At 46.3% G+C, this 24,776-nt stretch overlaps 1 protein-coding gene across 1 annotated transcript in view; it reads right to left on the bottom strand.

Annotated features, from left to right (window-relative positions):
* The window catches only part of LOC120058535 (tensin-1-like), an 86,157-nt gene extending 66,995 nt beyond the window's left edge, over positions 1-19,162 (bottom strand). The window contains exons 1-4 of the mRNA XM_039007263.1: positions 18,811-19,162; positions 9,020-9,191; positions 7,939-8,112; positions 7,631-7,695 (exon numbers count right to left, since the gene is read on the bottom strand). Coding sequence (XP_038863191.1) covers positions 7,631-7,695; positions 7,939-8,112; positions 9,020-9,191; positions 18,811-19,079 — 680 coding nt within the window. The 5' untranslated portion in view covers positions 19,080-19,162. The remainder of the gene's footprint in view (positions 1-7,630; positions 7,696-7,938; positions 8,113-9,019; positions 9,192-18,810) is intronic.
* Between the last annotated feature and the right edge of the window lie 5,614 nt (positions 19,163-24,776).

Genomic DNA, 24,776 nt, shown 5'->3' with positions numbered 1-24,776 from the left:
ATTGTATTTTATCTATGTCAATTTGAATACATAGTCATACCGTGATGAGATCCTGAGACCCATAGATGCCATTCATCTGCCGCCATCACCTCGCGTTATAAGAGCACCTCCTAGGCTAGGAAACACCGTCACCACCGATAAATCTTCGATAATCAAGAATTTCAATAAGCATTTTTCTACGGCTGGCCATACTTTCCACCTGGCTACCGCTACACAGGTCAACAGCTCTGCACCCCCCACAGCAATTTACCCAAGCCTCCCCCATTTCTCCTTCACCCAAATCCAGATAGCTGGACCCCTACAAATCAGCCGGGCTAGACAATCTGGACTCTCTCTTTCTAAAATTATCCGCCGCAATTGTTGCAACCCCTATTACTAGCCTGTTCAACCTCTCTTTCGTATCGTCTGAGATCCCCAGAGATTGGAAAGCTGCCGCGGTCATCCCCCTCTTCAAAGTGGGAGACACTCTACACCCAAACTGTTACAGACCTATTTCCATCCTGCCCTGCCTTTCTAAGGTCTTTGAAAGCCAAGTTAACAAACAGATCACCGACCATTTCGAATCCCACCGTACCTTCTCCGCTATGCAATCTGGCTTCCGAGTTGGTCATGGGTGCACCTCAGCCACACTCAAGGTCCTAAACGATATCATAACCGCCATCGATAAAAGACAGTACTGTGCAGCTGTAATCATCGACCTGGCCAAGGCTTTCGACTCTGTCAATCACCACATTCTTATCGACAGACTCAATAGCCTTGGTTTCTCAAATGACTGCCTCGCCTGGTTCACCAACTACTTCTCAGAAAGAGTTCAGTGTGTCAAACTGGATGGCCTGTTGTCCGGACCTCTGGCAGTCTCTATGGGGGTGCCACAGGGTTAAATTCTCGGGCCGACTCTTTTCTCTGTATACATCAATGATGTCGCTCTTGCTGCTGGTGATTCTCTGATCCACCTCTACGCAGACGACACCATTCTGTATACTTGTGGCCCTTCTTTGGACACTGTGTTAAAAAACCTCCAGACGAGCTTCAATGCCATACAACTCTCCTTCCGTGGCCTTCAACTGCTCTTAAATGCAAGTAAAACTAAATGCATGCTCTTCAACTGATCACTGCCCGCAACTGCCCACCCATCTACTCTGGACGGTTCTGACTTAGAATATGTGGACAACTACAAATACCTTGGTGTCTGGTTAGACTGTAAACTCTCCTTCCAGACTCACATTAAGCATCTGCAATCCAAAATTAAATCTAGAATCGGCTTCCTATTTCGCAACAAAGCATCCTTCACTCATGCTGCCAAACATACCCCCATAAAACTGACTATCCTTCTGATCCTCGACTTCGGCGATGTAATTTACAAAATAGCCTCCAACACTCTACTCAGCAAATTGGATGCAGTCTATCACAGTGCCATCCATTTTGTCACCAAAGCCCCATATACTACCCACCACTGAGACCTGTATGCTCTCATTGGCTGGCCCTCGCTTCATATTCGTTGCCAAACCCACTGGCTCCAGGTCATCTATAAGTATTTTCTTGGTAAAGCCCTGCCTTATCTCAGCTCACTGGTCACCATAGCAGCACCCACCCGTAGCACTCGCTCCAGCAGGTATATTTCACTGGTCACCCCCAAAGCCTTTCCTTCCAGTTCTCTGCTGCCAATGACTGGAACGAATTGCGAAAATCACTGAAGCTGGAGACTCATATCTCCCTCACTAACTTTAAGCATCTGCTGTCAGAGCAGCTTACCTATCATAGCCCATCTGCAAATAGGCCACCCAACCACCTCATCCCCATTGTTATTTTTTCTTGTTGCTTCTTTGCACCCCAGTATCTCTACTTGCACATTCATCTTCTGCACATCTATCACTCCAGTGTTTAATTGCTAAATTGTCATTATTTTGCCACTATGGCTAATTTAGTGCCTTACCTCCCTAATCTTACTTAATTTGCACACACTGTATATAGACTTTTTCTATTGTGTTATTGATTGTACGCTTGTTTATTCCATGTGTAACTCTGTGTTGACTGTGTCACACTGCTTTGCTTTATCTTGGCCAAGTCGCAGTTGTAAATGAGAACTTGTTCTCAACTGGCCTACCTGGTTAAATAAAGGTGAAAAAACCCAGATATTAATAATAATGTCTCAGCCTGAAAATGCATGGCCCCATGTCGCAAGGATCTGTACACAATTCCTGGAAGCTGAAAATGTCACAGTTCTTCCAGTTAGCACTCAGTCATATCTATAGACCTCTTCAAAGGACTCTATTTTAACTGTTAAAAAAAGTGACGCTAGTGTCAAGAGACTGTGACCCCCAATACATTCCAATGGCCTCAATACATCCAATGGCCCAATACATCCAATGGCCCAATACATCCAACGCCCAATACATCCAATGGCCCCAAAACATCCAATGGCCTCAATACATCCAATGGCCCAATACATCCACTGGCCCAATACATCCACTGGCCCAATACATCCAATGGCCCAATACATCCACTGGCCCAATACATCCAACACCCAATACATCCAATTACCCAATACATCCAATTACCCAATACATCCAATTACCCAATACATCCACAGGCCCCAATATATCCAATGGCCCCTATACATCCAAAGGCCCAATAATTCTAATGGCCCCATACATCCAATGGCCCAATACATCCAATGGCTCAATACTTCCAATGGCTGCAATACAATATATCAAATGGCTGCAATACATCCAAAGGCCCCAGTACATCCAATGGCCCAATATATCCAATTTCCTCAATACATCCAATTACCCAATACATCCAATTACCCAATACATCCACAGGCCCCAATATATCCAATGGCCCCAATACATTCCAATGGCCCCAAAACATCCAATGGCCCCAGTACATCCAATGGCCCAATACATTCCAATGGCCCAATACATCCAATGGCCCAATACATCCAATGGCCCAATACATCCAATTACCCAATACATCCACAGGCCCCAATATATCCAATTGCCCCAGTATATCCAATTGCCTCAATACATTCCAATGGCCCAAAACATCCAATGGCCCCAATACATTCCAATGGCCCAATACATCCAATGGCCCCAAAACATCCAATGGCACCAATACATCCAATGGCCCCAAAACATCCAATGGCCCCAATACATTCCAATGGCCTCAATACATCCAATGGCCCCAATACATTCCAATGGCCCAATACATCCAATGGCCCAATACATCCAATGGCCCAATACATCCAATTGCCTTAATACATCCAATGGCCCCAATACATTCCAATTGCCTCAATACATCCAATGGCCCAATACATCCAATTGCCTCAATACATCCAATGGCCCAATACATCCAATGGCCCAATACATTCCAATGGCCCCAATACATCCAATGGCCCAATACATCCAATGGCCCCAATACATTCCAATGGCCTCAATACATCCAATTGCCTCAATACATCCAATGGCCCCAATACATTCCAATGGCCCAATACATTCCAATGGCCTCAATACATCAAATAGCCCAATACATCAAATGGCCCAATACATCCAATGGCCCAATACATCCAATGGCCCAATACATCCAATGGCTCAATACTTCCAATGGCTGCAATACAATATATCAAATGGCTGCAATACATCCAATGGCCCAATACATCCAATGGCCCAATACATCCAATTGCCTCAATACATTCCAATGGCCCAATACATCAAATGGCCTCAATACATCAAATAGCCCAATACATCCAATGGCCCAATACATCCAATGGCCCCAATACATCAAATGGCCTCAATACATCAAATAGCCCAATACATCCAATGGCCTCAATACATCCAATGGCCCAATACATCCAATTGCCTCAATACATCCAATGGCCCAATACATCCAATGGCCCAATACATCCAATGGCCCAATACATTCCAATGGCCCCAATACATCCAATGGCCCAATACATCCAATGGCCCCAATACATTCCAATGGCCTCAATACATCCAATTGCCTCAATACATCCAATGGCCCCAATACATTCCAATGGCCCAATACATTCCAATGGCCTCAATACATCAAATAGCCCAATACATCAAATGGCCCAATACATCCAATGGCCCAATACATCCAATGGCCCAATACATCCAATGGCTCAATACTTCCAATGGCTGCAATACAATATATCAAATGGCTGCAATACATCCAATGGCCCAATACATCCAATGGCCCAATACATCCAATTGCCTCAATACATTCCAATGGCCCAATACATCAAATGGCCTCAATACATCAAATAGCCCAATACATCCAATGGCCCAATACATCCAATGGCCCCAATACATCAAATGGCCTCAATACATCAAATAGCCCAATACATCCAATGGCCTCAATACATCCAATGGCCCAATACATCCAATGGCCCAATACATCCAATGGCTCAATACTTCCAATGGCTGCAATACAATATATCAAATGGCTGCAATACATCCAATGGCCCAATACATCCAATGGCCCAATACATCCAATTGCCTCAATACATTCCAATGGCCCAATACATCAAATGGCCTCAATACATCAAATAGCCCAATACATCCAATGGCCCAATACATCCAATGGCCCCAATACATCCAATGGCCCAAAACTTCCAATGGCCTCAATACATCAAATAGCCCAATACATCCAATGGCCCAATACATCCAATGGCTCAATACTTCCAATGGCTGCAATACAATATATCAAATGGCTGCAATACATCCAAAGGCCCCAGTACATCCAATGGCCCAATACATCCAATTGCCTCAATACATGCAATGGCCCCAATACATCCAATAGCCAAATACATTCCAATACATGCAATGACGCAATACATCCAATTACCCAATACATCCAATTACCCAATACATCCACAGGCCCCAATATATCCAATGGCCCCAATATATCCAATGGCCCCTATACATCCACAGGCCCCAATATATCCAATGGCCCCAATATATCCAATGACCCCTATACATCCAATGGCCCAATACATCCAACGCCCAATACATCCAATGGCCCCAAAACATCCAATGGCCTCAATACATCCAATGGCCCAATACATCCAATGGCCCAATACATCCACTGGCCCAATACATCCACTGGCCCAATACATCCACTGGCCCAATACATTCAACGCCCAATACATCCACTGGCCCAATACATCCAATGGCCCCAAAACATCCAATGGCCCAATACATCCACAGGCCCCAATATATCCAATGGCCCCTATACATCCAAAGGCCCAATAATTCCAATGGCCCCATACATCCAATGGCCCCAATACATCCAATGGCTCAATACTTCCAATGGCTGCAATACAATATATCAAATGGCTGCAATACATCCAAAGGCCCCAGTACATCCAATGGCCCAATATATCCAATTGCCTCAATACATCCAATTACCCAATACATCCAATTACCCAATACATCCACAGGCCCCAATATATCCAATGGCCCCAAAACATTCCAATGGCCCCAAAACATCCAATGGCCCCAGTACATCCAATGGCCCAATACATCCAATGGCCCAATACATTCCAATGGCCCAATACATCCAATGGCCCAATACATCCAATTACCCAATACATCCAATTACCCAATACATCCACAGGCCCCAATATATCCAATTGCCCCAGTATATCCAATTGCCTCAATACATTCCAATGGCCCAAAACATCCAATGGCCCCAATACATTCCAATGGCCCAATACATCCAATGGCCCCAAAACATCCAATGGCCCCAATACATCCAATGGCCCAATACATCCAATGGCCCCAAAACATCCAATGGCCCCAATACATTCCAATGGCCTCAATACATCCAATGGCCCCAATACATTCCAATGGCCCAATACATCCAATGGCCCAATACATCCAATGGCCCAATACATCCAATTGCCTCAATACATCCAATGGCCCCAATACATTCCAATTGCCTCAATACAATCCAATGGCCCAATACATCCAATTGCCTCAATACATCCAATGGCCCAATACATCCAATGGCCCAATACATTCCAATGGCCCCAATACATCCAATGGCCCAATACATCCAATGGCCCCAAAACATCCAATGGCCCAATACATCCAATGGCCCAATACATCCAATGGCCCCAAAACATCCAATGGCCCCAATACATCCAATGGCCCCAAAACATCCAATGGCCCCAATACATTCCAATGGCCTCAATACATCCAATTGCCTCAATACATCCAATGGCCCCAATACATTCCAATGGCCCAATACATTCCAATGGCCCAATACATCAAATGGCCTCAATACATCAAATAGCCCAATACATCCAATGGCCTCAATACATCAAATAGCCCAATACATCCAATGGCCCAATACATCCAATGGCTCAATACTTCCAATGGCTGCAATACAATATATCAAATGGCTGCAATACATCCAATGGCCCAATACATCCAATGGCCCAATACATCCAATTGCCTCAATACATTCCAATTGCCTCAATACATGCAATGGCCCCAATACATCCAATGGCCCAATACATTCCAATACATGCAATGACGCAATACATCCAATTACCCAATACATCCAATTACCCAATACATCCACAGGCCCCAATATATCCAATGGCCCCAATATATCCAATGGCCCCAATATATCCAATGGCCCCTATACATCCACAGGCCCCAATATATCCAATGGCCCCAATATATCCAATGACCCCTATACATCCAATGGCCCCTATACATCCAATGGCCCAATAGCAGATAGAGGAAAACCCAGAAAGCTGCTCCTCTTCGCGGACGTTGTCATTTTAGTGAACTCACAGTGTTGTTTTGCTTTATCTGCATTGACTTAATTAGGGCCTGCTTTGTTAAAAAACAAATAAGCCTGAACACTGGAACACTGTGTACTGTACACAGTTTTCACGTGTTGGGTAGGGAGGGGCAATGCGATGATCAGTGGATAACATGAATCGTGTGACTCTTCATCATCTGCTTATTTGTTGACTGTCCTACTTTTCTCTATGGTTCTAAAGTTTACGTGACTCCTTCTCTCTATCCCTCCCTCTCACCTCTCTCTCACCCCCTCTCTCTCACTCCCCAATCTGTCTCTCACTCCCCTCTCTCTCTCTCTCTCTCTCTCGCTCTCTCTCTCTCTCTCTCTCTCACTCCCCTCTCTCTCTCTCTCTCTCTCTCTCTCTATCTCTCTCTCTCACTCCCCCCTCTCTCTCTCTCTTACCCCCTCTCTCTCTCACTCCCCTATCTGTATCTCACTCACCTCTTTCTCCTCTCCCTCTCACTCCCCTCTCTCCCTCGCCTCTTTCTCCTCTCTCTCTCACTCCCCTCTCTCCCTCTCTCACTCGCCTCTTTCTCCTCTCTCTCCCACTCCCTTCTCTCTCACTCCCCTCTTTCTCCTATCTCTCACTCCCCTCTTTCTCCTCTCTCTCTCTCTCTCTCACTCCCCTCTTTCTTCTCTCTCTCACTCCCCTTTCTCCTCTCTCTCTCTCCTCTTTCTCCTCTCTCACTCCCCTCTCTATTTCACTCCCCTCTTTTCCCTCTTTCCCCCCTCTCTCTCTCTCTCTCTCGGTCTGTGTTGTGCTGTTAAGTGTGAGGATGTATGTGTTCACCTGGCTGATATGTTGCTGTAATGCATGTATGCTGCCACCACCACTCCTGTTCGCCCTCGGTTCCCCTACAGAGACAACATCAAACAAGGATTACCAATCAGGAAGTATTGCTTTCACATATTGGTCATTCAGAAGATATCTATTGGGAAAGGAAAAAGACGGCCTGAGAACACCGTCTACTGTCTCTGAGCAGCATAAACCGTACAAAGGGTCTGATACTGTATGTACAGTATATGACAGCGGTATTGTTTCTCAACATGCTTGAGAGGGCTTTAGTTAGCACAGTACAGTATCACACAGTATCTCACCTTGTTGTGTATGACTACTACATTGTGACTGTCTGCACTCAGCCAAGTGTCCATGGCCTTACAGATAGTGCAGATCTTATCCAGGGCAGGAGCGTGGTGGTCCGGCCAGCCAAAGTCCAACACCTTTGGGTTCAGCTGGTTGATGTCAGAGCGTTTCTCGCTGAGGTTGAAGAGCTGAAAGAGCAACGTGTTTCATCTCATAGAGTTCCTTTTATTTCCTTTCTTTCTACAGAGAGAAAAATGACAGATGGTAAGCTGATCGTAGATCAGTGTCTACGGGGGTATTGGAGATGGTAAGCTGATCGTAGATCAGTGTCTACGGGGGTATTGGAGATGGTAAGCTGATCCTAGATCAGTGTCTACGGGGGTATTGGAGATGGTAAGCTGATCCTAGATCAGTGTCTACAGGGGCATTGGAGATGGTAAGCTGATCCTAGATCAGTGTCTACGGGGGTATTGGAGATGGTAAGCTGATCCTAGATCAGTGTCTACAGGGGCATTGGAGATGGTAAGCTGATCCTAGATCAGTGTCTACGGGGGTATTGGAGATGGTAAGCTGATCGTAGATCAGTGTCTACGGGGGTATTGGAGATGGTAAGCTGATCGTAGATCAGTGTCTACGGGGGTATTGGAGATGGTAAGCTGATCCTAGATCAGTGTCTACAGGGGCATTGGCGAGGGCAAGCTGATCGTAGATCAGTGTCTACAGGGGCATTGGAGATGGTAAGCTGATCCTAGATCAGTGTCTACAGGGGCATTGGAGATGGTAAGCTGATCCTAGATCAGTGTCTACAGGGGCATTGGCGAGGGTAAGCTGATCCTAGATCAGTGTCTACAGGGGCATTGGCGAGGGTAAGCTGATCCTAGATCAGTGTCTACAGGGGCATTGGCGAGGATAAGCTGATCCTAGATCAGTGTCTACAGGGGCATTGGCGAGGGTAAGCTGATCCTAGGTCAGTGTCTACAGGAGCAACTTCAGGATGACACAGATCTACAGTCAGCTTTGTGTTTTCCCCCCCTTAAAAGGAAAGCCTATGAATTGGTAGTGTGAGCTGATCCTAGATCAGTGGGTGGCCCTCACCAGGTAGTTGTCTTGGTGTTTGGAGCGCAGCATGGAAGCCACCTCGTGGAGGTTTGCAGAGTAGCTGTTCTCATCCACAGAGCTGGAGAAGGAGACTGAGATGATCCTCTCAGTGATGTAGACCAGGTCCAACTCATAGTTCTCTTCCAGGGCCTGCAGCAGACTCACACTCCTGAGGGAGGGAGGGAGGGAGGGAGGGAGGGAGGGAGGGAGGGAGGGAGGGAGGGAGGGAGGGAGGGAGGGAGGGAGAACTTTTTACACTTTCCATGGCAATAAAGCTTTGTGAATTAAATTCATTCAATTGTGAGGGTGAGGGCGGTAGGGAGATCTTCCATCACAAGTTGAATCACAAGTTGAAGATAGTTGACTACTTTTACTTACTGTATTGCATTGCTTTGGCAACATCAGAGTCTCTTTCATGCCAATAAAACACATTTTGAATTTGAGATGGCGAGAGAGAGAGAGAGAGAGAGAGAGAGAGAGAGAGAGAGAGAGAGAGAGAGAGAGAGAGAGAGAGAGAGAGAGAGAGAGAGAGAGAGAGAGAGAGAGAGAGAGACAGCCAGACATCAGAGGGACCCCCGTGCCATATCATGGTAGGACAGATGTAATGAGATGGAATCCAGCGCCTTCCAAAAGCATAATCTATCAAACCCACTATCTGCAACTGACTGAATACTGTCCACAGTCTTTGCTGAATCTCATTTCTTGAGGACAGGATATCACTAAATCAATGTGGGGTCACGGTAGCTTCCAAACTCTAGCTGCTGTTCAGTACATTAAACACACACACACAGAGACACACACACACACCAGTCAGTACATTAAACACACACACACACACAGAGACACACACACACACACCAGTCAGTACATTAAACACACACACACACAGAGACACACGCACACACCAGTCAGTACATTAAACACACACACACAGAGACACACACACACACCAGTCAGTACATTAAACACACACACACAGAGACACACACACACCAGTCAGTACATTAAACACACACACACACACACACACACACACAGAGACACACACACACACACCAGTCAGTATATTAAACACACACACACACAGAGACACACACACACACACCAGTCAGTACATTAAACACAAACACACAGACACACACACACACCAGTCAGTACATTAAACACACACACACACACAGAGACACACACACACACCAGTCAGTACATTAAACACACACACACAGAGACACACACACACACCAGTCAGTACATTAAACACACACACCAGTCAGTACATTAAACACACACACACAGAGACACACACACACACCAGTCAGTACATTAAACACACACTACACGTTTCGTTTGGATCCACTCAGACAAAAAGAGAATGGAGAGAGATGGATTCAATGGATGAAAATATGTTGCATTCCGTGAGTGTACAGCTCAGGAGACCAAACAAAACATGTTGGTCACTTGATAGGAATCTAGCATATTCTGGGCAGAGCAGAGAGAGAACGACACCATGACTTTTCACAATCTGGTGTATCTGGACCTTAATCAGGAGTGAGTCTAAAACAGACTGGGAGAGCGTATGTAACGGCTTTCCTCTTCCTCTTCATCCGAAGAGGAGGAGCATGGATTGAACCAAGACGCAGCGTTGTAACTTGACATGATGAATTTATTTAACAAGACGAAGACGAAACGAAATACACTTGAATAATTAACAAAACAATAAACGACGTAGACAGACCTGAACGACGAACTTACATGAAACACGAAGAACGCATGAACAGGAAAACTGACTACATAAAACGAACAAACGAACAAACAAACCGAAAACAGTCCCGTGTGGCGCAACGTACATAGACACAGACACAGGAGACAACCACCCACAAACAAACAGTGTGAAAACACCTACCTTAATATGGCTCTCAATCAGAGGAAATGAAAACCACCTGCCTCTAATTGAGAGCCATATCAGGTCACCCTTAACAAACATAGAAACACACAACATAGACTACCCACTACCCACTACCCAACATAGACTACCCAAACTCACGCCCTGACCGTCAAACACATACAAAATAACAGAAAACCGGTCAGGAACGTGACATAACCCCCCCCTCAAGGTGCGTACTCCGAACGCACCACCAAAAGTCTAGGGGAGGGTCTGGGTGGGCGTCTGACCACGGTGGTGGCTCAGGCTCAGGGCGAGGTCCCCACCCCACCATAGTCAATCCCAGCTTACGTCTCCCCCTCAGAATGACCACCCTCTTACTCCACCCACCTAATTTAAGGGGCAACACCAAGATAAAGGACAGCTCCGGGACAAGGTAGCTCAGGACAGAGAGGTAGCTCAGGACAGAGGGATAGCTCAGGATAGAGAGGTAGCTCAGGATAGAGAGGTAGCTCAGGATAGAGGGGCAACTCCGGACTGAAGGGCAGCTCCGGACAGAGAGACAGCTCTGGACTGAGGGGCAGTTCTGGATAAATAACAGCTCCGGCCTGAGGAGCTGCTCATGGCTGGCCGACGACTCTGGACGCTCATGGCTGGCTGACGGCTCTGGACGCTCATGGCTGGCTGACGGCTCTGGACGCTCATGGCTGGCTGACGGCTCTGGACGCTCATGGCTGGCTGACGGCTCTGGACGCTCATGGCTGGCTGACGGCTCTGGACGCTCATGGCTGGCTGACGGCTCTGGACGCTCATGGCTGGCTGACGGCTCTGGACGCTCATGGCTGGCTGACGGCTCTGGCAGATCCTGGCTCGCTGACGGCTCTGGCAGATCCTGGCTCGCTGACGGCTCTGGCTGCTCATGGCTCGCTGGCGGCTCTGGCAGATCCTGTCTGGTTGGCGGCTCTGGCAGATCCTGTCTGGTTGGCGGCTCTGGCAGATCCTGTCTGGTTGGCGGCTCTGGCAGATCCTGTCTGGTTGGCGGCTCTGGCAGATCCTGTCTGGTTGGCGGCTCTGGCAGATCCTGACTGACGAATGGCTCTAGCGGCTCCTGACTGACGAACGGCTCTGACGGCTCGGGACAGACGGGCGGCTCTAATGGCACTGGGCAGACGGATGGCTCAGACGGCGCTGGGCAGACGGATGGCTCAGATGGCGCTGGGGAGACGGATGGCTCAGATGGCGCTGGGGAGACGGATGGCTCAGATGGCGCTGGGGAGACGGATGGCTCAGACGGCACTGGGCAGACGGATGGCTCTGGCCGGATGAGGCGCACTGTAGGCCTGGTGCGTGGTACCGGAACTGGAGGCACCGGGCTAAGGACACGCACCTTCAGGCTAGTGCGGGGAGCAGGGACAGGGCACACTGACCTCCCGAAGCGCACTATAGGCCTGGTGCGTGGTACCGGCACTGGTGGTACCGGGCTAAGGGCACGCACCTCAGGGCGAGTGCGGGGAGAAAGAACAGTGCGTACAGGGCTCTGGAGACGCACAGGTGGCTTAGTGCGTGGTGCCGGAACTGGAGGCACTGGGCTGGAGACACGCACCATAGGGAGAGTGCGTGGAGGAGGAACAGGGCTCTGGAAACGCACTGGAAGCCTGGTGCGTGGAGTAGGCACTGGTGGTACTGGGCTGGGGCGGGGAGGTGGCACCGGAAATACCGGACCGTGCAGGCGTACTGGCTCCCTTGAGCACTGAGCCTGCCCAACCTTACCTGGTTGTATGCTCCCCGTCGCCTGACCAGTGCGGGGAGGTGGAATAACCCGCACCGGGCTATGTAGGCGAACCGGGGACACCATGCGTAAGGCTGGTGCCATGTAAGCCGGCCCGAGGAGACGTACTGGTGGCCAGATATGTAGAGCCGGCTTCATGGCACTTGGCTCAATGCTCAATCTAGCCCTACCAGTGCGAGGAGGTGGAATAACCCGCACCGGGCTATGCACACGTACAGGAGACACCGTGCGCTCTACTGCGTAACACGGTGTCTGCCCGTACTCCCGCTCTCCACGGTTAGCCTGGGAAGTGGGCGCAGGTCTCCTACCTGCCCTAGACCCACTACCTCTTAGCCCCCCCCCCAAGACATTTTTGGGGTTTCTTCTCGGGCTTCCTTGCTAGCCGCGTACCTTCATATCTGCGGTTTTGAGCTTGATTCTCCGGCTTCCAGCCACGTCTCTTTGCTGCCTCCTCATACCACCGCTCCTGGGCTCTCGCTGCTTCCATCTCCTCACGAGCGCGGCGATATTCCCCAATATGAGCCCAGTGTCCTTTTCCCTCCAATATTTCATCCCATGTCCAGGATTCCTGTGTAGCAGGCCACTGCTCGAATTCACGCCGCTTGGTTCTGGTGTGGTGGGTGGTTCTGTAACGGCTTTCCTCTTCCTCTTCATCCGAAGAGGAGGAGCATGGATTGAACCAAGACGCAGCGTTGTAACTTGACATGATGAATTTATTTAACAAGACGAAGACGAAACGAAATACACTTGAATAATTAACAAAACAATAAACGACGTAGACAGACCTGAACGACGAACTTACATGAAACACGAAGAACGCATGAACAGGAAAACTGACTACATAAAACGAACAAACGAACAAACAAACCGAAAACAGTCCCGTGTGGCGCAACGTACATAGACACAGACACAGGAGACAACCACCCACAAACAAACAGTGTGAAAACACCTACCTTAATATGGCTCTCAATCAGAGGAAATGAAAACCACCTGCCTCTAATTGAGAGCCATATCAGGTCACCCTTAACAAACATAGAAACACACAACATAGACAACCCACCCAAACTCACGCCCTGACCGTCAAACACATACAAAATAACAGAAAACCGGTCAGGAACGTGACAGCGTATGACTCAGGGAGAGAGTCTACTAGGAATATTTCCCACGTGTCAACTCTGGAGCACCGACTTGGAGGATATTTCTCACGTGTCTTCTACGGGGAAATACCCTGGTTTTACAGTGCTAACATGCAGTACATCTGGCACTATGAGAAAGATATTAGTCACAAGGACTAGACAAAGCGATATATGCCAAATGTTATCTACTAAACACAAATACAACGTGCTTCCTTCATTTCTTTCTCTCCTTCTCTTAGTATATGCCTCATCCAGTCTGTTCTCTTAGTATATGCCTCATCCAGTCTCCTTCTCTTAGTATATGCCTCATCCAGTCTCCTTCTCTTAGTATATGCCTCATCCAGTCTCCTTCTCTTAGTATATGCCTCATCCAGTCTGTTCTCTTAGTATATGCCTCATCCAGTCTGTTCTCTTAGTATATGCCTCATCCAGTCTCCTTCTCTTAGTATATGCCTCATCCAGTCTGTTCTCTTAGTATATGCCTCATCCAGTCTCCTTCTCTTAGTATATGCCTCATCCAGTCTCCTTCTCTTAGTATATGCCTCATCTAGTCTCCTTCTCTTAGTATATGCCTCATCCAGTCTGTTCTCTTAGTGTATGCCTCATCCAGTCTCCTTCTCTTAGTATATGCCTCATCCAGTCTCCTTCTCTTAGTATATGCCTCACCTAGTCTCCTTCCCTTAGTATATGCCTCATCCAGTCTCCTTCTCTTAGTATATGCCCCGTCCAGTCTCCTTCTCTTAGTATATGCCTCATCCAGTCTCCTTCTCTTAGTATATGCCTCACCCAGTCTCCTTCTCTTAGTATATGCCTCATCCAGTCTGTTCTCTTAGTATATGCCTCATCCAGTCTCCTTCTCTTAGTATATGCCTCATCCAGTCTCCTTCTCTTAGTATATGCCTCATCCAGTCTGTTATCTTAGTATATGCCTCATCCTGTCTCCTTCTCTTAGTATATGCCTCATCCAGTCTGTTCTCTTAGTATATGCCTCATCCAGTCTGTTCTCTTAGTATATGCCTCACCTAGTCTCCTTCTCTTAGTATATGCCTCATCCAGTCTCCTTCTCTTAGTATATGCCTCACCCAGTCTCCTTCTCTTAGTATATGCCTCATCCAGTCTCCTTCTCTTAGTATATGCCTCATCCAGTCTCCTTCTCTTAGTATATGCCTCATCCAGTCTGTTCTCTTAGTATATGTCTCATCCAGTCTGTTCTCTTAGTATATGCCTCATCCAGTCTGTTATCTTAGTGTATGCCTCATCCAGCCTGTTCTCTTAGTATATGTCTCATCCAGTCTCCTTATCTTAGTATATGCCTCATCCAGTCTCCTTCTCTTAGTATATGCCTCATCCAGTCTGTTATCTTAGTATATGCCTCATCCTGTATCCTTCTCTTAGTATATGCCTCATCCAGTCTGTTATCTTAGTATATGCCTCATCCAGTCTGTTCTTTTAGTATAGGCCTCATCCAGTCTTACCATCTTTCAGTCCTTCTCTCCCTCTCTTTTTACCTCTCTCCTTACTACTCTTGTAGAGGGTATACTGATAGAACAGAGGTTTGGTTCTCCTGATTCAGAGGGGTGGGGTTAAATACGGAAGACACATTTCAGTTGAATGCATTCAGTTGTACAACTGACTGGGTATCCCCCCTTTCCCTTTCCCTCCAGACACCAGCATGCACTGGGCACCAATCTGCTTCTCATCAGCGCTGCCACGGAGCAACGGGCCAGAACTATAGACTTCTTTCACTATAGCAGCCCATATCTCTCCACGCTCAATTACGAAGCTGCACCGATCACCTTCACGCATTTAAACAAACACAGCCGGTGAAATATATCCCCTCTATCACTGATAACCAATGCATGATACAAGTCCCATTTAACATGTGATGAGGATAATATATGTGAATATGTGTGATAATGTTCCATTACGGTGTGTGTGTGTTTCGTTGAGGGTAATGTGTAAGATATGTGACCAGCCAGATGGAGCACATGATTGGTTTGAACTGTATCCTTGGTTTTGTGCGGGAAAGCCCTCAACACTTTATACAGCTGTGTCAATATTCAAAACTTCACTGCTGTTGTATATTTGTCTTGTAGTATAATACCTCCTCGCTACACCAACTCATCTCTACACCACCTCATCTCTACACCACCTTATCGCTACACGACTTCATATCTACGCCATCTCATCTCTACACTACACCACCTCATCTCTACACCACCTCATCTCTACACCACCTCATCTCTACACCACCTTATCGCTACACGACTTCATATCTACGCCATCTCATCTCTACACTACACCACCTCATTTCTACACTACCTCATCTCTACACTACACCACCTCTTCTCTACACTATGCCACCTCATCTCTACACTACCTCATCTCTACACCAACACTTCTCTACACCACCTCTTCTCTACACTACACCACCTCTTCTCTACACTACGCCACCTCATCTCTACACTACCTCATCTCTACACCAACACTTCTCTACACCACCTCTTCTCTACACTATGCCACCTCATCTCTACACTACCTCATCTCTATGCCAACTCTTTTCTACACCACCTCTTCTCTACACTACGCCACCTCATCTCTACTGTACCTCATCTCTATGCCAACTCTTTTCTACACCACCTCTTCTCTACACTACGCCACCTCATCTCCCCAATACCTCATCTCCATGCCACCTCTTTTCTACACCACCTCTTCTCTACACTACACCACCTCTTCTATATGCCACCTCATCTCTACACTACACCACCTCTTCTATACGCCACCTCATCTCTACACTACCTCATCTCTACACCACCTCATCTCTACAATACCTCATCTCTACGCCACCTCTTCTCTACACTATGCCACCTAATCTCTACACTACACCACCTCTTCTATATGCCACCTCTCCTCTACACCACCTCTCCTCTACACCACCTCTTCTCTACACCACCTCTTCTCTACACCACCTCATCTCTACACTACACCACCTCTTCTCTACACCACCTCATCTCTACACTACCTCATCTCTACACTACCTCATCTCTACACCACCTCATCTCTACACTACCTCATCTCTACACTACACCACTTCTTCTCTATGCCACCTCATCTCTACACCACCTCATCTCTACACTACCTCATCTCTACACTACACCACCTCTTCTCTACGCCACCTCCTCTCTACGCCACCTCATCTCTACACCACCTCATCTCTACACTACCTAGTGGTTAGAGCGTTGGGCCAGTAACTGAAAGGTTGCTAGATCGAATCCCTGAGCTGACTAGGTAAAAATCTGTGGTTCTGCCCCTGAACAAGGCAGTTAACCCACTGTTCCTAGACCAGTTAACCCACTGTTCCTAGACCAGTTAACCCACTGTTCCTAGGCCGTCATTGAAAATAAGAATGTGTTCTTAACTGACTTGCCTAGTTAAATAAAGGTTAAATAAATCTCTACACAAGTAAAGCACAAACTGACAGCTTATGTAATGCCAGGAAGAATATGACACAGAAAAGAGTGGCCTATCTGGATGTCTGAAAGGCTATTGCAGGTTTATCTACAGGGCTTGCTGGTTAGCTAGAGGTTGTTCCCTTCACACAAATGGACAATTTCAACAGCTGCTTGCCGCTTGCCTCTCACAATGGGAATGCATCATATTTGGAGCTGTGTCAAAAAGAAAAATCTTTAAAAAGCTAACAAACGGTCTCGGATATCTCCCAAATGTGCCCAGAAGTGCTATATTACATTACTGCTTCTCCCTATGAAGTTAATGTTTTTTTTTGGCATGGAAAAAGAGTAATGTACTCAAAATAAAATAAATAAGCTCTGCACATCTATAGCTGTACCAATAGGGTCTAATAAAGTAGACACAAGCGTCCTTGGTGGGGTTAATGTGAACAGCGTATAGGTCCTGTCAGTAAAACATGGACCAAGGCCTGCTATCCCATTGTGCGTAGGAGCGATTGAAGGAGGAGGATGGAGTGAGCCATAACATGAACTGCACGGAGAGATCCATAGGGAGTGAGTCTACTTTCATCTTTCCATTGCTACCCCTTTTCAGGTTTCTTCATATTGGTGAAAGACAGGAACTTAAACCATTTTAAAGTCCCTGTGTGAGGACTTTTGTTTCCCTGTTGGTGTTGGCTAGGAAGGAGGAGAGGAAAGAGGAGGAGATGAGAGATGAGGAGAGGAGTGATGAGGAGAGGAGAACACATAAGAACACAACACAACAGAATAGGACCCAACAGAACACAACAAAACACAACAGAACACAATACAACAGAACACAACACAACAGAACACAACACAACACAACACAATAGAACAGAACACAACACAACACAACACAATACAACAGAACACAACACAACACAACACAATAAAACAGAACACAACACAACACAACACAACACAATACAACAGAACACAACACAACACAACACAATACAACAGAACACAACACAACACAACACAACACAACACAATACAACAGAACACAACACAACACAACACAACACAATACAACAGAACACAACACAACACAACACAATACAACAGAACACAACACAATACAACACAATACAACAGAACACAACACAACACAATACAACAGAACACAACACAACACAATACAACAGAACACAACACAACACAACACAACACAACACAATACAACAGAACACAATACAACACAACACAACACAACACAATACAACAGAACACAACAGAACATAACAGAACACAGCAGAACATCACAGAACACAACAGAACATAACAGAAAAAAACACAACAGAACACAATACAACAGAACATAACAGAACACAACAGAACATAACAGAACACAACAGAACATGACATAAAAAACACACAACATAAAGAAGATGAAGTATTGATGAAGACTTGATGAATCAATGAGGATGTAAAAGCTATGGTGAACCACAGTCAACCCTGCTGTACACTATGCTATAAAAATATCTTACCTTGATGGTCTGCGTGGAAACTCCATACTCTTGGAGGACTTTGTGGAGCCCTGAAACGTAAGCAGACAAGGAAGACATGAGTCATTATAGCAAACATTCTTAATAGCGAGACTGCGTAGGTAGATGTCAAACCCCCACGTGCAGTTATGCTGGTTTGACAGTGAGAAAGCCAAAGCACCCCAAATGCCCTTAAACTCGTAAATCACCAAAAGTTTTTCTTTCTCACACATTGTCTTGTTTTTTGGGGCATACCCATGGGCGGTTATCATAATAAGCACACAGAACACACATTCAGTATCCACCCATCAACACCATCAACACACATTCAGTATCCACCCATCAACACACATTCAGTATCCACCCATCACCACCATCAACACACATTCAGTATCCACCCATCACCACCACCAACACACATTCAGTATCCACCCATCAACACCATCAACACACATTCAGTATCCACCCATCAACACACATTCAGTATCCACCCATCACCACCATCAACACACATTCAGTATCCACCCATCACCACCACCAACACACATTCAGTATCCACCCATCAACACCATCAACACACATTCAGTATCCACCCATCAACACACATTCAGTATCCACCCATCACCACCATCAACACACATTCAGTATCCACCCATCACCACCATCAACACACATTTAGTATCCACCCATCAACACTATCAACACACATTCAGTATCCACCCATCAACACCATCAACACACATTCAGTATCCACCCATCACCACCATCAACACACATTCAGTATCCACCCATCACCACCATCAACACACATTCAGTATCCACCCATCACCACCATCAACACACATTCAGTATCCACCCATCACCACCACCAACACACATTCAGTATCCACCCATCACCACCATCAACACACATTCAGTATCCACCCATCAACACACATTCAGTATCCACCCATCAACACCACAAACACCCTTCAGTATCCACCCATCAACACCATCAACACACATTCAGTATCCACCCATCAACACCACCAACACACATTCAGTATCCACCCATCAACACACATTCAGTATCCACCCATCAACACCACAAACACCCTTCAGTATCCACCCATCAACACCATCAACACACATTCAGTATCCACCCATCACCACCACCAACACACATTCAGGATCCACCCATCAACACACATTCAGTATCCACCCATCAACACCATCAACACACATTCAGTATCCACCCATCAACACCATCAACACACATTCAGTATCCACCCACCAACACACATTCAGTATCCACCCATCAACACACATTCAGTATCCACCCATCAACACCACAAACACACATTCAGTATCCACCCATCAACACCATCAACACACATTCAGTATCCACCCATCAACACTATCAACACACATTCAGTATCCACCCATCAACACCACCAACACACATTCAGTATCCACCCATCAACACCATCAACACACATTCAGTATCCACCCATCAACACCACCAACACACATTCAGTATCCACCCATCAACACCATCAACACACATTCAGGATCCACCCATCAACACACATTCAGTATCCACCCATCAACACCATCAACACACATTCAGTATCCACCCATCAACACCATCAACACACATTCAGTATCCACCCATCAACACCATCAACACACATTCAGTATCCACCCATCAACACTATCAACACACATTCAGTATCCACCCATCAACACTATCAACACACATTCAGTATCCACCCATCAACACCATCAACACACATTCAGTATCCACCCATCAACACTATCAACACACATTCAGTATCCACCCATCAACACACATTCAGTATCCACCCATCAACACACATTCAGCATCCACCCATCAACACCATCAACACACATTCAGTATCCACCCATCAACACTATCAACACACATTCAGTATCCACCCATCAACACTATCAACACACATTCAGTATCCACCCATCACCACCATCAACACACATTCAGTATCCACCCATCAACACACATTCAGTATCCACCCATCAACACACATTCAGTATCCACCCATCAACACCATCAACACACATTCAGTATTCACCCATCAACACACATTCAGTATCCACCCATCAACACTATCAACACACAATCAGTATCCACCCATCAACACTATCAACACACATTCAGTATCCACCCATCAACACACATTCAGGATCCACCCATCACCACCATCAACACACATTTAGTATCCACCCATCACCACCATCAACACACATTCAGTATCCACCCATCAACACACATTCAGTATCCACCCATCAACACCATCAACACACATTCAGTATCCACCCATCAACACTATCAACACACATTCAGTATCCACCCATCAACACTATCAACACACATTCAGTATCCACCCATCAACACCACCAACACACATTCAGTATCCACCCATCAACACTATCAACACACATTCAGTATCCACCCATCAACACACATTCAGTATCCACCCATCAACACACATTCAGTATCCACCCATCAACACCATCAACACACATTCAGTATCCACCCATCACCACCATCAACACACATTCAGTATCCACCCATCAACACACATTCAGTATCCACCCATCACCACCACCAACACACATTCAGTATCCACCCATCACCACCACCAACACACATTCAATATCCACCCATCAACACACATTCAGTAAACACCCATCACCACCATCAACACACATTCAGTATCCACCCATCAACACACATTCAGTATCCACCCATCAACACACATTCAGTATCCACCCATCACCACCACCAACACACATTCAGTATCCACCCATCACCACCATCAACAACATTCAGTATCCACCCATCAACACACATTCAGTATCCACCCATCAACACACATTCAGTATCCACCCATCAATACCATCAACACACATTCAGTATCCACCCATCAACACACATTCAGTATCCACCCATCAACACACATTCAGTATCCACCCATCAACACACATTCAGTATCCACCCATCAATACCATCAACACACATTCAGGATCCACCCATCAACACCACCAACACAATCAGTATCCACCCATCAACACACATTCAGTATCCACCCATCAACACCATCAACACACATTCAGTATCCACCCATCAACACCATCAACACACATTCAGTATCCACCCATCACCACCACCAACACACATTCAGTATCCACCCATCAACACCACCAACACACATTCAGTATCCACCCATCAACACCATCAACACACATTCAGTATCCACCCATCAACACCACCAACACACATTCAGTATCCACCCATCAACACACATTCAGTATCCACCCATCAACACCATCAACACACATTCAGTATCCACCCACCAACACACATTCAGTATCCACCCATCAACACCACCAACACACATTCAGTATCCACCCATCAACACACATTCAGTATCCACCCATCAACACCATCAACACACATTCAGTATCCACCCATCAACACACATTCAGTATCCACCCATCACCACCACCAACACACATTCAGTATCCACCCATCACCACCATCAACACACATTCAGTATCCACCCATCACCACCACCAACACACATTCAGTATCCACCCATCAACACCACCAACACACATTCAGTATCCACCCATCACCACCACCAACACACATTCAGTATCCACCCATCAACACCACCAACACACATTCAGTATCCACCCAGAACAATCCTTTGGTACGAGTTCTTCGGAGTGTACAGTGGGTAACATATTGTTGCTTATAATTTTAATTATGTCTCTTTGGCTTCCCTTCCATCTACTCCCATAAAGGTCAGAGGTCAACAAGGCTTATACACTTCTCTGAGGGGATGTCACATGAGCGCAGGAGGGGAGACCTGTTGTTATCAGTGAGCACAGCCTTGCCATTGAGGAGGGTAGACACAGGAAAACCTGGCTCCCTGTACATGTTATCATCATCCAATACTTCAGTCTGGCCAACCACACCAGTTCTTACATCTGTCTCTCTCTATACCTCTACCCGTCTTCTCTCTGTCTCTCTCTGTCTTTCTCTATACCTCTACCCGTCTTCTCTCTGTCTCTCTCTGTCTTTCTCTATACCTCTACCCGTCTTCTCTCTGTCTCTCTCTGTCTCTCTGTCTGTCTCTCTGTCTCTGTGTGTTTGTCTCTCTCTCTCTCTGTGTCTGTCTCTCTCTCTCTCTCTGTGTCTGTCTCTCTCTCTGTCTCTTTCTCTGTGTGTTTGTCTCTCTCTCTCTGTGTCTGTCTGTCTGTCTCTCTCTCTCTCTCTCTCTCTCTCTCTCTCTCTCTCTCTCTCTGTGTCTGTCTCTCTCTCTCTCTGTCTGTCTCTCTCTCTCTCTCTCTCTGTGTCTATCTCTCTGTCTCTCTCCCTCTCTGTCTGTCTCTCTCTCTCTCTCTCTCTCTCTCTCTCTCTCTGTGTCTCTCTCTGTCTTTCTCTCTCTCTGTGCATGTGTGTGTGTCTCTCCCTCTCTGTCTTTCACTCTCTGTCTCTGTGTGTCTCTCAATTCAATTCAATTTGCGGGTACCCTATTCTCATCAGAGAGGTCTCTGAAACCTTGAATAAGGGTTTCAAATTTGGGGAAATGACACTCTCTAATTGTCTTATATTTTAGAAATTTTGTCAGGAAATTGGGTTCTTGAGGTGTCTTGGGTTCTGCTGTCTTGGGTTCTGCTGAGGTGCAGTGGTTGCACAGCCTTTCCTCTACAGGGAGCCAGGTTTTCCTGTGTCTACCCTTCTCAATGACAGGGCTGTGCTCACTGAGCCTGTACTCTGTCAAGGTTTTTCTAAGGTTTTGATCAGTAACCATGGTTAAATAGTTTACCATGGTGTACTGTCGATTTAGGGCCAGATAGCACTACATTTTGCTTTGTGCTGTAATTTGGTTTATTCTGATTGATTGGATGTTCTGGTCTCTCTCGCTCTGTCTCTCTCTGTCTTTTTCTCTCTCTCTGTGTATGTCTCTCTCTGTCTGTCTCTCTCTCTCTGTCTGTCTCTCTCTCTCTCTGTCTGTCTCTCTGACTGTCTATCTCGCTCTCTCTCATTAGGACGCTGCAAAACCAATTTTGTTTGACAACTCCTATCTCTTTTTCCCAAAAGCCTTTAACTTTGACAAGTGCCCCCGTGTACACGTCGCAGAATGTAGCACCACAAAGTGTACCCTCAACATCTTTCTCGTTCTCACTCTCAGTATGTTGAGAGAGAGAGTGTCACCAGAGCGAAGGATATGATTGAAAGGCCCTACAATTACATCCAGTTCAACTAAAATAGTAAGTTTGAGCCTATCAATATGTCTGCAGCACCTTGGTTACTTTGTGTTCCTGCCGAGTGGGTTTGGATAGAGAGAGCTATGGTGACAGAGAGAGTGAGAGAGAGAGAGATGGTGACGGAGAGAGACAGCGATGGCGAGGGAGAGAGATGGAGAGAGAGAGAGAAAGAGAGAGATGGAGAGAGAGAAAGAGAGAGATGGAGAGAGGGAGGGAGCAAGAGAGAGAGAGAGAGAGAGAGAGAGAGAGAGAGAGAGAGAGAGAGAGAGAGAGAGAGACAGAGGAAAAAAGATAGATAGAGGGAGAGAGAGAGAGACATCAGAGGGACCCCGTGCCATATCATGGTAGGACAGATGTCAAAACAAAACAAACAGTAACTGCCTACATCTTGATGACTAATAACTAATAGAGACATTACACTGTAAGACTAGGAAGTTGAATTGAAAAAAAGTATTAATTAGTCCAAAACATTGCCTGCTGCCAGGGAAGCAGCAGGCAATCACATTTTGAAAAAAGGTGTGTCTTCTAAACCAGTACAATGTACAGGGAAATAACGATTTTGTACATGAAACCAAAATCAATATCACAAACCAAAATCAATGTCTCAAAGCATAGCGTAAACTGCTCTGAGCAAAGTCAAAGGCCATGCAGGCAATAGAGACTGGATGCCT

This window comes from Salvelinus namaycush, chromosome 13 (genome assembly GCF_016432855.1).
Source record: "Salvelinus namaycush isolate Seneca chromosome 13, SaNama_1.0, whole genome shotgun sequence".
NCBI classification, from domain to species: domain Eukaryota; kingdom Metazoa; phylum Chordata; class Actinopteri; order Salmoniformes; family Salmonidae; genus Salvelinus; species Salvelinus namaycush.
Note: the sequence above shows the minus strand (reverse complement) of the source record. Positions and strands in the feature narration are given on the sequence as shown.